General features: G+C 36.5%; 1 protein-coding gene and 1 pseudogene across 3 annotated transcripts in view; one reads left to right on the top strand and one right to left on the bottom strand.

Annotated features, from left to right (window-relative positions):
* DNAJC27 (DnaJ heat shock protein family (Hsp40) member C27) overlaps nt 1–15,316 on the bottom strand; it is a 52,113-nt gene that overhangs the window by 16,103 nt on the left and 20,694 nt on the right. For 2 of the 3 annotated variants that reach the window (XM_020983955.2, XM_020983956.2), the window contains 2 exons: nt 9,854–10,018; nt 702–824 (listed from right to left, as the gene is read on the bottom strand). In XM_020983955.2, coding sequence (XP_020839614.1) covers nt 702–824; nt 9,854–10,018 — 288 coding nt within the window. The remainder of the gene's footprint in view (nt 1–701; nt 825–9,853; nt 10,019–15,316) is intronic. The other variant, XM_078149818.1, reaches the window with a different exon arrangement.
* On the top strand, nt 2,919–4,058 carry LOC110206690 (carboxypeptidase N catalytic chain pseudogene; annotated as a pseudogene).

The following is a 15,316-nucleotide window of genomic DNA, read 5'->3' as shown; positions in this document are numbered from 1 at the left end:
AGCTGGATATTCCTACTTTCGTTCCCAATTTAATCCACTGTTTTCCTTACATTGCTCCTACAAATCAAAGTTCACTTATGGTATTGGGGGGAGACCAACCCTCTGAAGAAGCATACTTCAGAATCAAGACAAACTTACAGGGACTTGCATCTCATTATCTCTCTTAAAATGCCTATGGATTCACACCCAAACACTACCTACCCTTCTCCATCTCTATCCACCCCAGCTAATTCATCGTACAGTACATTTTCACTCACCCTACTAATCCAGAATAATACTAACTTTCCAACTTCTCCACATACTCAAATTCTGTTCTCAACAACACACTCAGTGACAATTTCCCAGCAGCTAGTATTAGAAGTTGCCCTTACAATCTTTACAACTCAGGGGTGAAGAGGATTATCAACAGCTATTATCAACAAAGTCTCAGTTTTTAAGGCACACAAATGATACCCCCTTTCTAATCTCTCAGTAAGTTGCTAATGTCCACTTGGTGGTCAAAGGAAGCCTTTCAGAAAATTCTTGTCTTATTTAATGGTTTATAATAAGTAGACTGAAAGACAGGTAAATACAAAGAAATTTTCTAACTATCATAAAGGGGTTTATTTTCTAGGAAGAATAATTCATTCTCTTAGTAAATACATTTTTTGGTTTGCTGGTATCTTAGAATTTAAACTGAAATCCCTATATGACTAAATTACCTGAAACATCTCGTTGATTCCTTCTCCTGTTTGTGCTGAAGTCTCAAAATAAAGGAACCCTCTGCTTTCAGCCCAAAGGCGTCCTTCACTTTCATCTACACAGCGATGCTTGGTACAATCAATCTTAAACAAGGAGAAAGTTATATTTAATAATTTTTGTATTCCCATTAGAATGGCCTAACCAAATATTTCACCTAAAATAGGCATCAGTAAAGCTAAGTAATGTCCCTAAGTGTCATTAGGAGGAATGAAGGGGGGGAAAAGGAGGAGGGAAAAGGAAAATAAAAAATAATGAGAAAAAGGAGGAAAGAGAATAAGAAAAAGAATGAGAAACACATTGAGTAGTGAGCACTAGAAGTGACCAACAGCTGCTTCAGAAATCACTCAAGCATGAATATTCCAGTTTACCCCCCGTGCCAGAATGAACATCAGTAGTTAAGTTATAGAACAACTGTATAATATATGAGAAAAAGAAGAAAAAATCATTATAATTATTGAATTATGGTAACAGAATCTATGATGTTAAGAATGATTACAAACATTATGTTCTTCTTGCTTGGCTTTCAGCTGATACACAATTAACTTTTTAACTGAACATTTAAATGGAATGGTTTCCTGGGAGTTTAGAGCCTATTGTGCTATAAAGAGGTCACACATGACACTACCTATCAATGGATCTTAATGATTATTAGGTCAATTGTAGAGCCATAACAAACACATCAAAGGCCGTTAACATACCTTTGTGCTTTCTGGTACAACTCATGGAGTATACACAATAATCAACTTCATGCTTTGACCAGCCTGATCTTCAAGAACAACAACAACAACAATAATAATAATAATAATAATAGCATTTTTATAGCAATTTAAAGTTTGCAGGGGAACAGGTAGGTGGCTCAGTAGATAGGGCACCAGGCTTGAAGTCAGGAAGTATCATCTTCCTGAGTTCAAATCCAGGCCCAGACATTTCCTAGCTATGTGACCCTAGGCAAGTCACTTTACCCTGTTTGCCTCAGTTTCCTCATCTGTAAAATGAGCTGGAGAAAGAAATGGCAAGCTACTCCAGTGTCTTTGCCAAAAAAACACCAAATGGGGCTCATGAAGAGTTGAATATGACTGAAACAACAGAACAACAACAAAGTCTGCAGTGCATTTACATTCGTTATCTCATTTAAAACTCACAACAACCCTGTGAGACAGGCAATCTAGGCATTATTATCGCCATTTTGCAGATAAAGGAACCAAACCATTCCTCTGAGTGTTAAATAACTTGTTCGTGATCACACAGGTAATAAGTGACAAGATCTGAACACAGATCTTCTTGACTTCAAGTTCAGTGCTCTATCCACTATGCCATACAACTTGAATGTTACAACCCTGAGGACAATGCCACACAGTTTTAATACAAGGTTGCATGTCTGTCCTTCAAAAGCAACACCACCTTGCCTTGGATCACATTCTGTATTTGCACCTTTGTCCACTGTAATGGAAAGGCTAGGAAGAGTAAGCCAAATCAGTACTACAGCAAAGAAGAAAGTTAGGTTGCTTGAAGATAAGCTGTGTTAGACTGTCACTATAGGGGTATGGCAGCAGCAGGTAGTGGAGGATTTGAGAAGACTACAATGATAAAATATTGAATAATATAGTGGAGTCTTGTGGCAGTTTGGACTGCTTACAGAAAGCTACTGTGACTGACCTTGTGACATAACATCATTGCTGCCTTGCTCTGTCACGTATGTTATGCTATATAAAAATTCACTATTACTGTTGTTGTTCCTACTATTGTCTGAAAAAACTGAAATCTACCTGAATTTTCTAAATCTCTTTCAACTATTAAACTTAGTTAACCAAATAAGTTCTATTTTAGTTTTTAAAGTATTAATTCCTGTATCTCCCAAATGTTTATAGATCAGACTACTGACTAAAGGATTCTCAGCTCCTTTCTTTCCATTTTCCCCTCTGTTCTTGTTTCCTATCTGTTTTTTAAAAAATTTGTTTTTATTTTTATTTTAAAGATACATTTTTTTCTTCGGTAGGGCTGGGTCCTTCTCCAGGAGAAGATGAAGAAAACTTGGGCGTCCTCGGACTCTGACGAGAAGTCAGGGCTGGAAAAGAAGACTGCGCAGTGTCTCTGAAGAAAAAGCCCAGGCAGATGTCAGAAGCACTCTCAAGCCCTTTTCTGGCTCCTGTTGCTGTTATGTGGGGTGGTTTCTGTGACATCAACATCATCATTATGATGACAAATTCAGGCCTTATACAAGGCACATAATGAGTGACCCCACATCACTAAAGTTTACAGCAGTGGTCACAGCATCAAAGGGTAGCCAGAATTTAAGTATGTCAAAGACATGCATGGGAGTGAAGTGCTGGGGAAAGAGCTGCTATGAGAACTTTCTGAGTGACTTCTTGTGTGAAAAGTACAGGAATGAATGCATTGTCTGGCTGATTTACAGCACAAGGATTCACATCTTGCCTTCCATGAATCCGGATGCTGCAGACCAAGGCCCAGACACCGAGGAGTATCTGACTGGCCGGAACCATGCTAACAGAATAGACCTACATCGAAACTTTCCAGATCTTAATACCTACATGTACTATAATGAGAAGAGGGGGGGCCTCAACTACCACATACCCCTTCCAGACAACTGGAGAAATCAGGTGGAACCAGAGATTGAGGCTGTTACACAGCGGACAGAATCCATTAACTTGTTCTTTCTGCCAATCTTCATGGAGGTGCAGTTGTAGCCAGTTACCCATATGAGAAGTCCCATAAGCATCAGGTTCGGGTTTCCATCATACTGCCAATATTCCTACCCCACGTGATAAGCTTTTCAGAAAGCTGACCAAAGGCTATTCCTATGCACATGGATGGATGCACCTGGGCTGAAATTGTGGAGATTACTTTCCTGATGGCATCACCAATGGAGCTTCCTGGTATTGTCAGTAAGGGAATGCAAGACCAAGTGCTTTGATATCACTCTGGAATTGAATTGCAATTAAGCTTCTGTGCCAGGAGGGAGCTGCAAAGGGAGTGGCTTGGCAACCAAGAAGCAATGATTAGTTTCCTGTGAAAATAACAATGGCACTGCAGGAGCAGTGATTTCTATTAATGGGATTGTTCATGATGTCACTTCAGATATGCAAGGTGATTACTTCTGGCTGCTACTACCAGGTACTTATGTTGTCACTGCCACAGCACCTGGGTAGAGATCAGAGACAACTATGACAGGTGGACCTGCAGGGCCAAAGCAGGTTAACTTTTGGCTCAGGAAAGACACCGCTAAGGAATCTACTGAGCAAAAAAGCCCTGTCAAGGCTCCCAGTGGCAAAATCCTCCTAAAGAAGATGGCATCCTGAGAAGCTGGCAAAGAGACATGGAAAGGCAGGTCCTGATCACACAAGTAAGGGCTCAGGTTACTCCTGCCTTAAAACCAGAGTCATCCAGACCAGGATGAGAAAAGAAGCCAAGAGTCACACTTGATGAGAGCCTATTTTGTGCCTGATATTAAATAAGATGAAACTATCTATTTTGTTACCTGTGAGGCATTTGAATACAAAACTAATTCAGAAAAAAAGATACATTTTTATTTGTCTTTTGTTTTTACATCACTTAAATTTCCCCATGATCCTCTCTTCCTCCTCCCAGTGAGTCATACTATATTACAAAGAATGTTTTCTAAAATACAACAAAACTGATCAAAACATTAAAAAAAACCCTAAAAACATACGCAATGGTTCATGCCTGTGAATTTTAGATTTCTGCAAAGGAATGGGGGGTATTTCCTCACATCTTTTCTTTAGTGCCATACTTATTTTTTTGTCATTTCTACTGTACCTATTGTCCCACAACCTCTCCAAAATTGACTACTTCTATCTTTTGCCAATTTGCTGGGTTTGAGGTATAACCTTACAATTGTTTTGATTTGCATTTCTTTTATTATTAGAGATTTAGATCATTCTTTCATATGGTTGTCAATAATTTATAATTCTTCCTTTGGGAACTGTTTTTTCATATTCCTTTGGTTATTTGTCTATTAGAGAATGACTTCTGGTTGTCTATATTTCCATCAGTTGTCTATTTGTAAGAGAACAAACCCTTATCTCAGAAATTTGAAAACAAAGATTTTTTTTCCCCATTCAACTGCCTCCCTTCTTATCCCAAATGCATTTAATTTTGTCTTGGCAGATTAATTTTATGTAACCAAAATTATGTGTTTTATTTTTTGCAATTGCCTCTCTCCTTTGTTTGGTTAAGAAAACATTTCCTATTCAGAGCAAAAAATATGATCTGCTTCTCTTCCAATTTTTTTATGGTATAATCTTTAATATCTAAGTTATGTCTCCATTTATTGTAGAATATGGTGTAAGATGTTGGTCTAAATCTAATTTTTGCCAGATTGGTTTCCAGTTTTCCTAATAGTTATCAAATGGGGTGTTCTTAAGTAATTTGTTTTCAAGTTTATTGAATAATGTTATAGAGTTTTATATTTCTGATTTCTCCTAAGTGTATTCTTTTATATCTTTTACCCAATATCAAATCATTTCGATGACTACTCTTTTATAATACAGTTTTGAGGTCTGAAATTTTTACTGTTTCACTGCTAATTTTTTTATTATTTCATTTAATTAACAAAATATGGTTTTTCCAAATGAATGTTATTTTGGCATCCTAGCTCTGTAAAGTATCCTTTTGGTAATCTGATCAGTATAGCATTAACCCTGAAATTAACTTTGGTAGTACTGCATGCTTTTGTTTTTAATTACGTTGCTTCAGTAATTCTAAACCATTCTTGCATTGTGGTATAAATCCAACTTGGTCACAGTGAATGATTCCTTAGCACTGCTGTATTCTGACAGGATTATATTTAAAATTTTTTAATCAAAATTTATTATGCTATTGCTCTATGGCCCTCTTACGCTTCTTCTTTCCCTGTGTTTTGGTATTAGGTCACAAAGAGCTTAGTAGAATGCTTGCTTTATTACTGAAATTTGGAAAACAGTATTTTAATGGTATTGTCATTCAAAAGGCTTACAGAACTCTCCCATAAATCTATCCAGACCTGAAGCATTTTTTTTCTTTATGTAGTTCTTTTGCAGCCAATTCTCTTTCCTTTTCTGAGACTGGATTAAGATTTCTATTTAATGTTTTGTTGGTTTGAGTGTTTTATATTTTCCAACAGTAATTCTCTTTTTTTCCCCTGTTTTTAGTGTTGTTATGTAACTGTGCATTGTAGGTTCTGATAATTCTTTTTATTTCTTTTGGTTTGGCTGTGATTTCACCTTGTTCATTTTCTATTTAGTTGATTTGATTTTCTGCCCTCTTATAAATCAGATTTCCTAAAGTTTTATCAGTTTTTGTTAGTGTTTTCAACTAATCAGACTTTAGTTTTATTAGTTCTGTAATTTTTTCATTTTCAAATTCATCCAATTCTGCTCTCATTTTAAAGATTTCCTCTTTTGTGCTTATTTTCACCTGCTTCATTTTTTTAAATGTATGTCATTTATCCTCTGTTTTTCTATTTTTCTTCCAAGGTCAGCTTTAGCTAAACACCAGAAATTTTAGTATGGTGTCTCATCTTTATTACTATCTTTTACATAGTTACTGATAGTTACTTTTTCTTTTTTAATTATTTAGGATTTCATTAGTAAGTCTCCATTTAGATCTGTCTTTGTGTGTGTGTGTGTGTTTGCCTTATCAGTTATAGTTCTATGATCTGTAAAAGATGAGTTTAGCACTTCTGTCTTTTAATACTTATTTTTAATTTCTCCATGCCAAAATACACAGTCTCCTTTTATTAAAGTGCCACATGATACTAAGTAATATGTACATTCTTTAGTGAGCCTATTCAAAAGATGCCATAAATTTTTTAGCTCTAAATTTTCCAAAAATTTGTTCAACTTTATATTTTCCCTTTTGGTTATTTTTTCTGCTAGACTGATCCAATTCAAAAAGGAACATTAAATTGGAACTTCTATGTCTTTTACATCTTTATAGGAAAAAGGTACTAGCGGTGGGAGGACTGAGACACAAAAAGTTATCTTATTGAAGGTGGGATTCGAGTTGAGTCCTTGAAGGAGGCCAGGAAACCCCATGAGATAAAGGTGTTGAGGAAGAGCGTAACAGACCTGGGAAAGAGCCACTAAAAAGCTACAGAGTCAGAAGATAGAGTAAAATGTAAGAAGAGTAGAATGATAGAAAAGAGAAAGATTTTTAGGGACTTTAAAATCCAAACTGTACTTTATACTTGATATTGGAGATAAAAGGGAACTTATTGAAATGGAGGCGGGGAAGGAAGGGGGGTGACATGGTCAGAACTGAGATTTTAGGTAAATCATTTTGGCAGTTGAGTAGAAGATGGAATGGAATGAGGAGGGTAGGACCATGCTCTACCTGGGACAGTCATTCATCCAGCGAACTAAAGAATAGAAGGAACTCATGCAGGATGCCATCATACAGAGCTGCTTGAAGCCTGAAGGAAAGGAAATTAGAATCCAGCTCAGTCAAGTCCTTTCCCCCAAGAAATTACTCGGGCAATGACAGAGGCCAATGAAAAATGGATTTATCTAAAAACTGAATCCTCTGTTAAATCTTCTCTTTTTAGCATATACATCTTCCAATTACACAGTGAAAATTTACTTCCCTATTTCATACAGTAAAAGTCGAATATAGCTTTCCTTGTAATTGTATTTAATAAGTGGTTCTGCAAGACCTTGATCTAAAATTAGAGTGGAACCTATTTATTTCTTCCATATATCCAAAAAGGCAAGAAAATGGAGATGGTAAATACTCCTGCTTGGGCTGCTAAGGTGGAAAGTAGTACAGAAACTAAAAGAATCACAGTCAATGTAGAATCTTAGACTCCAGAATAGCAGTGGCTAAAACCACATATGAATTTTTTTGTCTTGTTTTTTTTTTTTAGCTTACAACAGGACATTTCTATTTCATTACAGAAATCTTGGCAGAACTAGGTGCTTCTTTCTACTCTACCATCTTATCAAAAATCTCTCATCCATTTTATGTAGACTATTATTTTAGAGGATAACATTTTCTGATCTCCCAGATTACGCGTTTTCTATTAGTACTCTAGCAGTTTAGGTTGAAATTGGAACAAAATGACATAGTCATAGGTTATTCAACAATTAACAAAATGAGGTTTACTTAGCAATAGCAAGGGAAAGATATTCAACAAGGATATTGCATGGAAGAAATCACAAGTTTATTTCAGCTGAGCAAAACTCCTCTCCTATGAGCTATGTGTCCTTGTCTGTGAAGGTTTGGCACTCAGATGACAAGGTAGTGGTGTCAATAGCTTGAACCATGAGCCAATAAATCCTGAGGATAGTTTCAACATCTTTTAAGAAAAAATAACCTAAGTTACATGAGAGCAAGGGAAGGGGGTGGGGTAATGATACTGTTCCCACCATAATGTGCATAAATCCTGTTTAAAGTTATCAGCTGCCTATGCAGCTATTTATGTCTATGTACTGATCTTGGTTTTTATTAGATTAGGCATAGGCATGGAAAGGTTCTATGAGTGAGCTTCTAGACGAATGTATTAGGTCTTGGGCATCTCAACTCAAAGACTACAAGTTCCAGAGATAGACATTAAATTAAATGATAAAGAGAGATTTTGTATTAGATGGACTAAAAGTTTGTGTTAAAAGAAGATGACAAGGATTTATTCACTAAGTTCAGGAATAGTAAAACTGGTAGGCAACTTGCAGACTGATAGTTAAATAGCAAAAAAAAAGTAATAACAATGAATAGTTATATAGAACTTTAAGATTTGCAAAAACCTTTACAAATACATCTCACTTCAGCCTTACAACAACCCTCTGAGGTAGGAACTATAAGTATTTTTATCCTCATTTACAGATAAGAAAACTGAGAATCAGAGATTAACATTAATTAATTAGGCATTAACATGCCTCCAGTCATAGAACTACGCTGTGACAGAAGGCAGGATTTGAATACAGGCCTCACTGATTCCAAGATCACAAGACTATTCAATATAACTTTCTGTCTAGAAACTAGACATGTGAAGCCCCCCCAAAATAAAAAATACGTAATTTCAGAAAAAGCCTCCTTTCCTTATTTTTCTTTTCTTCTATATCTCTAGCAGAACCCCAAAACAATGTGGCTCAGTAGGAACAGCCACAAATAGCTATGCAATGGACCCCTCCAGTGCAAATGCAGTAATCCATTGAGACAGTCTCCAAAGGCAGCCTTTCCCCTCAATGTGCTTTGTTACACAACCAAAAGCCTCAGGTCATGATACTCAGGAAAACTTACTAAGAGCAGCTAACCTGAGGATCTGTTTTAAAATTGTCTCTAGGGGCAGCTGAGGACCTGAGTTCAAATCCGGCCTCAGACCAAATACTTGACACTTACTAGCTGTGTGACGCTGGGCAAGTCGCTTAACCCCAATTGCCTTAAAAAAAAAAACTAAACAAATAAAATTGTCTCTGATTCCTTGGAACAGTGATGTCAAAGTCAAATGGAAACTGCATAGTGATTTAGAAAACCACAAATTAACATATTCTATGTATTTTACTTTGTTAATCTTTTTCCAATTACATTTTCATTTGGTTCCTGCTGCACTGGGAAAGTATGGTACCACATGCTGCCCCCAGGGTACAAGTTTGACACCTCTGCCCTTGAAGATCTGGGAGTTCACATACTTCCCCTAAATTGCTGTTTCAGGAATCTTTAGTTCAGAAGATAGGCTCAAATTCATATTCTAGACCATCTATTGACGGTATCTGAAGCTCTTTCAACTCTGAGATTCTGTTGCTTTCAATGGCTTAGAGGATGATCAATCCTCATTATGGTGCCCCATTCCCAGAGGCTCGTAAGAACGTTCTTATAAGAGTTAATGTCTGACCTCCAACGTTTATTAGGCAGTGTGTGCAACAATTGGAACTTGATGTTCAGGACCCATTCCTTTTCTTGCTTAAGAGTCAGTGTCACTGTTACCAGCATCCCTCTCCTTTTCAGAACACCGCTGAGTCACTTAAAATGTTGCCAAATGTCTGGTAAAATATAATGCTGACATAAATTGTTTTATCTCCACTTGATTATCAAAGCTAAAAGCCATATTCTTAACATATTAAATCTAATCCTTTGATATGTTCAGTTCCAATGTAATTACCTTATTGGCGCAGACCGTAAATATGATATTGTCCATGTTTCCATGAGGTCCAAGCTCTTGCTTCATTTCTGCCAGCCAGCTATCAAGAGCCTCAAAAGAGTCCTTTTGGCTAACATCATAAACTAGGATGACACCCTGTGTGTCCTTGTAAAACTCATTTCGAACCTATAAAAAGGTAAAGACATATTTAGGTTTCTAATCTGTTCTAAAATTTTTCATAAGTTTTACACAAATAAAAGTAATGCAATCAGAATAACATGAAGAGATACACAATAGGAAAAAGTGGGAAACTGACAGAAAGTAGTGTGGTCAAAGGACACAACAAGCAATTTTGACAAAAGAAATAAACTGTTAACAATGATTTGAAAGAATATTCAAAATACAAATTTTGAACTAATACTGGTTCAAAATAACAACGTATTCAATATAAAATTCATATAAAAGTTGAATAATGAACTAATAATAAAAATTAATAACTAATAAAACATTTTATTACAGTTTACATAGCACTTTCCCCACAAGAAACCTCTCAAGTACAGAAAATAATCATCAAGTATTACCTCCTTAGATAAAGAAACTAAAACTCAGCCACTTAGTTCAGGTCACTTGGTAAAAAGGCTCAGAGCCTGAACTTCAACCCAAATCTTTTACCCCATGTCAAGTGCTCTTTATGATGCCTCTCTGGCACATTGCTTCAAATATCATTCATCTTCAACAGAGCTCCAAAAAAAATATGAACAAACTATAGCCAAGTTATTTCCATCTAAGAGGTTTATAGCATTCTTTTTTTTTTTTTAATAAGGCAGTTGGGGTTAAGTGACTTGCCCAGGGTCACGCAGCTAGTAAGTGTCAAGTGTTTGGTCTGAGACCAGATTTGAACTCAGGTCCTCCTGACTTCAGGGCCAGTGCTTTATTCACTGCACCACCTACCTGCCCCTGGTTTATAGTATTCTTCAACCGTGTCTCATGAATAACAAATGAATATGTATAAAAAATGAAACACGGCACTAGAAGAACCAATGGTCTCACTGTTTAACTTTTTACATTAATGCACAGCTGAAAATAAGTTGAGAAAAGCATGGGAAGACTTATATGTCCTGATGCAGAAGAAAGAAAGTAGAGCCAAGAAGACAACATACACAATGAATACAATGATGCAAAGGAAAACACTAAAATTTAGATTAAATACAACTAGTTTTGGTTTCAGATGATCAACTGGTTTTCTTTGTATAACAGACAGTTTCATGGCAAGGTTATCAGGAAGTGACTAATGTAAAAAAAAAGCAGCAATAAAACATTTTTGAAAGGAAAATTAATAGCATTATTAGTAAGTTAAGTGAAACATCATGAAATAGTGGATAGAGAGCCCACCTCAAATCCAGGAAGACTTAGGTTCAAAATCCTACCTCTGATAACCTACTAAGCTGTGTAACCCTGCTTAATCTCTCACTGCTCTAAGCAATGCTCTAAGACTCTAAGCTGCAAAGTTGGTGGTCTAGGTAACCCTTTAATACTCTAAATTGCAAAGAAGATGCTGAAGGAATTTCCTTGTCCAGGAGCTTCCTACACTACTGAAACCACAAATTCAGTTCCTATCTCTATCAGTAAATTGCAGAGCAAGGAAGAGAGGAAAGGGCAAAAAGCACCACTCATGCCATTTCCAGGAAAAAAAAAACATATTTTAACCCCAAGCTTGACATGCTCACTGCAAAAGCAAAGTTGAAGAATGAGACCAGAATTTCAGGTTATAAGTGTCTAAAATCAGAGGGAGGAAGAAACTTTAGCTTGTGGGACAGGTCTAATTATCAGGTTAATTTGAACTCTATCACTAAAGCCGATCAATTAAACTGAATACATATTTGAAAGCTGGTCAGCAATAAGATATGGTACCTAAATTCTGTGGGGGAAGTTTTTCCCTTGGTAAATCCCTCAGGGTGACATTCTAAAGATGGCTTTCTAAGACATTAGGCAGGTGATCAGAAGTAAGTCCTTAGCAAGTGGTTTGGATAGTAGGAGTAAAGAATCTACTATAGGAAGTAACGACACTGTTAAGGAATAATCAGTGTTCAATGGGACCTAAGCTATTAGGAACTGGGGCAAATAGTGGGTTTGTAGGGTTACTGCCATAGTAAATCTTGTTTTGTTGGGGATTTTTTTGGTGAGGCAATTGGGGTTAAGCGACTTGTCCAGAGTCACACAGCTAGTAAGTGTTATGTGTCTGAGGCCGGATTTGAACTCAGGTCCTCCTGACTCCAGGGCCAGTGCTCTATATACACTGCGCCACCTAGTTGCCCCAGATAGTAAATCTTGAAGTGTATTGGGGAAGGAGAAATTCTGGCTAGCTTGGGACTGGGTAAAAGGAGAGTAGTTTTAGCTTTTAACAAAGTGTTTGGCAAGAATGTAGCTAGAAACAGTAATAGGCCACTTCAATGAAACAGACTGCTGAGTGTTGATGGATTTAAGCAACTTCTACTGATTTTGTAATTTTGCAACACTATTCTCTCTAATGTTTACTCTTACCTGACTGCTCCTTCTCAGTCCCCTTGAGTTGATCTCCATCAAAATCCCATTCCCTAATCATGAATGTCCCATATGATCTCTCTTTTCCTTCTATCCTAGATCCTTAAGAGATCTCATGTGCTCTCATGAATTCAATTATCATCGCCATGCAGACTTCCAAGTCTGCACATTTAGCCCTAATCTTGCCCGAAATCCAGTCCTGCATCACCAACTGCCTTTTAGAAATCTCTACTTGGATATTCCCCTAGTACCTCCCAGCATGGCCCGAAAGGAAGTTATCATCTTTCTTCCTAAACCCATTCCTCTTCCAACTGCCATTTCTGCTGAAGTTCATTTATCCTCCTAACTAGTCAGGTTTGTAACTCAGAGTTATTTTTGAGTCTTCCCTCTCCCTTTGCATTCAATCACTTGTCAAGATCTGAAAACTGTAACACAATCTCTCTCATCTTTCCCCTTCTCTCCCCTCCCTCAGCCACTACTCTTATTTCAAGCCCCATATTACCACATACCTGGACTACTGCCAGTTGTTCAGAAAGGAAGGTCATATACATTAGCTTTGATAGTGTGGTACCAAGATTATTTGTTAGATCTGACCAAGTATTATTGCCTTTTTTATACTGTTACAGTAGCAGTGGGTTTTCTTTTGGCTCTACTTTCTTTAGTCTGTATCACTTCACACAAGTATTTTAATGTTTCTCTGAATGTTTCATACCCATCACTCGTATGACACTCATGTATTATATTTTCTTCAGCAGTTCTCTAATCATTCAACAGACATTTTGTTTCCAGCTTTTGCTATTACAAAAAATAATGCTGGCACATTTTTTAGTAGCAAAGAGCTGCAAATAAAGTAGATGCTCATTGAATGGAGAACGGATAAACAAGCTGTAGTACATGAACGTAAGGTGACTACACCACAAGAAAAGCCAAATATGAAGAACTCAGAGCATCATGGACTTATACAAATTGATTCAGTGAAATAAGCAGAACCAGAAAAACAACATAAAATGACAATGTAAAGAAAGAACAAAAAAATGAAACTGAACACTGTAATTATTAATGACTAAGCTTGACCACAGAGAAGAGCTGAGAAAATGCTTCTTCTCCTGAGTGCCTCCTTCTCTTCTTTGAAAAGACAGAGGACAACGGGCATGGAACATTGTATATATTGTCTGATATGTCTGCTGTGTTAGTCGGTGTTGCTGAACTATTTTTTCCCTCTTTTTTGTTTTTGTTACAAAGCATGGATCCTTGGGTAAGAGAGGCAGAAAGGATAGACTTGGAAATGAAGGTGATATAAAAGCTAATGAGTTCACTAAAAACAAAAAAAATTGCTCTTAATATTTTTGTACATATGTACTTTTCTTGCTTTTAATAAGCATTCTTGGGTTATGGTCTCAATAATGGCATTACTGAGTAAAAGGAGGTGAACAATTTAGCAATTTTTCTTACATGATTCCAAATTATTTTCCAGAATGGTTAAACTAATTCACTACTGCACCAGCAGTGGATTAGCATGCCTTTCTTCCTTCTCATCCCTTCTCAAATGCCTTCTCATATTTTATCATCTTTGCTAATTTTACAGGTATATGCTGAGACCTCATGGATATTTTAATTTGTGTATTTCTGATTATTAGAGATTTTGAATAACTTTCATAAATTAATGGTATTAAATTATTATGAGATAGTTTGTATTATTTCTTTTTAAAACTTTTTCACATCCTTTGACTGTTTGTATCTTAGGAAATAGCTCCTAATCTAGATTTTATAGCAGCAGAAAATTGGAAACAAAGCGGGTTCTGAAATTGTTGAGAGAAGACTTTATTTTTATTGTCCCTTTGGATTCCTACTTTGTCTATAGGTCATAGAGGGAATATAGCTTGAATACTAAGAAAGAAGAATTCTAAATAAAAAGGGTGGGGGGGAATGGTTTCATAAGTGTGCTATATAAATAGCATGGCATACTATTTTGCTCCAATGAATATTAGGAATATGTAGAAACAAGAGAAAGCTTGTACAAACTAAGAAGCAAAAAGGCAAGCCAGAAAGATACAGGTTCAAATCCCACTTCAGGTGCTTATTGGTTATATGATCCTAGCTATATGATTCTGGGCATCACTTAAATTCTCTCAAAAATTTTAGTTTCCTCATTTGTAAAATGGGGATAATAAAGGCTTGTTGTAAGATTCAGAGGAGATGTATTGTAAGAGCTGTGCAAACCTTAAAGCACTATATAAACGTTAGTGATTATTATTATTAACTGAGGCAGAGTTAAGTAAGTAGAAGAGGAAGAAAGACAGTCACAATAATTATAATAAAAGGATATGAGTACTACATCCCTAAAAGATACCATTCCAGCCCAGCCCAAATCACCAAATCTTCTGTCTTCAGAAACAAGCCTAAGTAGCCGTGGTTTATTTGACTTAAATAGTACCCCTTCTACTCAACTCCACCTCCTCCTCTCCCCTCCCTTGCCCAGCCCAGCCCCTAAACAGTATATTCTACTTTCACTGCTATAAATTTTTTATACTTTCCTTACTTAATCCAGATAATAATGTGGTTTATAAGATTCACTCTCCTTGCATCTTCTTATTCTTGGGATGACTTCCACCTGAGGTACCCCAATCTCAAGAAACACTAGGTCCCTTTCCTTTCCTTCTCTAAAATATTTTTCATTTTTATTTATTACTTCCATTTTTGCATCCTTTTTATATCTACATTTCTGGATACATCCCAGGTCCTCTTACTCCCGAGACAGTGTTCTTTAATGTACTATGAATATGCTCCAAGGAAGGGAGACAGAAGGAAGAGTCATTTTGAGCTCATAAACCTGGAAAATTTGGATAAAGGAAACCAGGAGTGTTGTTTTAATTTTTTACTGAGAGAGAACTCACATAAGACTTAGGGAAGAACTCAGGAAAGGTCATTTTAGTACCCTGCTAT

This window comes from Phascolarctos cinereus, unplaced genomic scaffold (genome assembly GCF_003287225.1).
Source record: "Phascolarctos cinereus isolate Bilbo 61053 unplaced genomic scaffold, phaCin_HiC Scaffold_2;HRSCAF=192, whole genome shotgun sequence".
Lineage (NCBI taxonomy): Eukaryota > Metazoa > Chordata > Mammalia > Diprotodontia > Phascolarctidae > Phascolarctos > Phascolarctos cinereus.
Note: the sequence above shows the minus strand (reverse complement) of the source record. Positions and strands in the feature narration are given on the sequence as shown.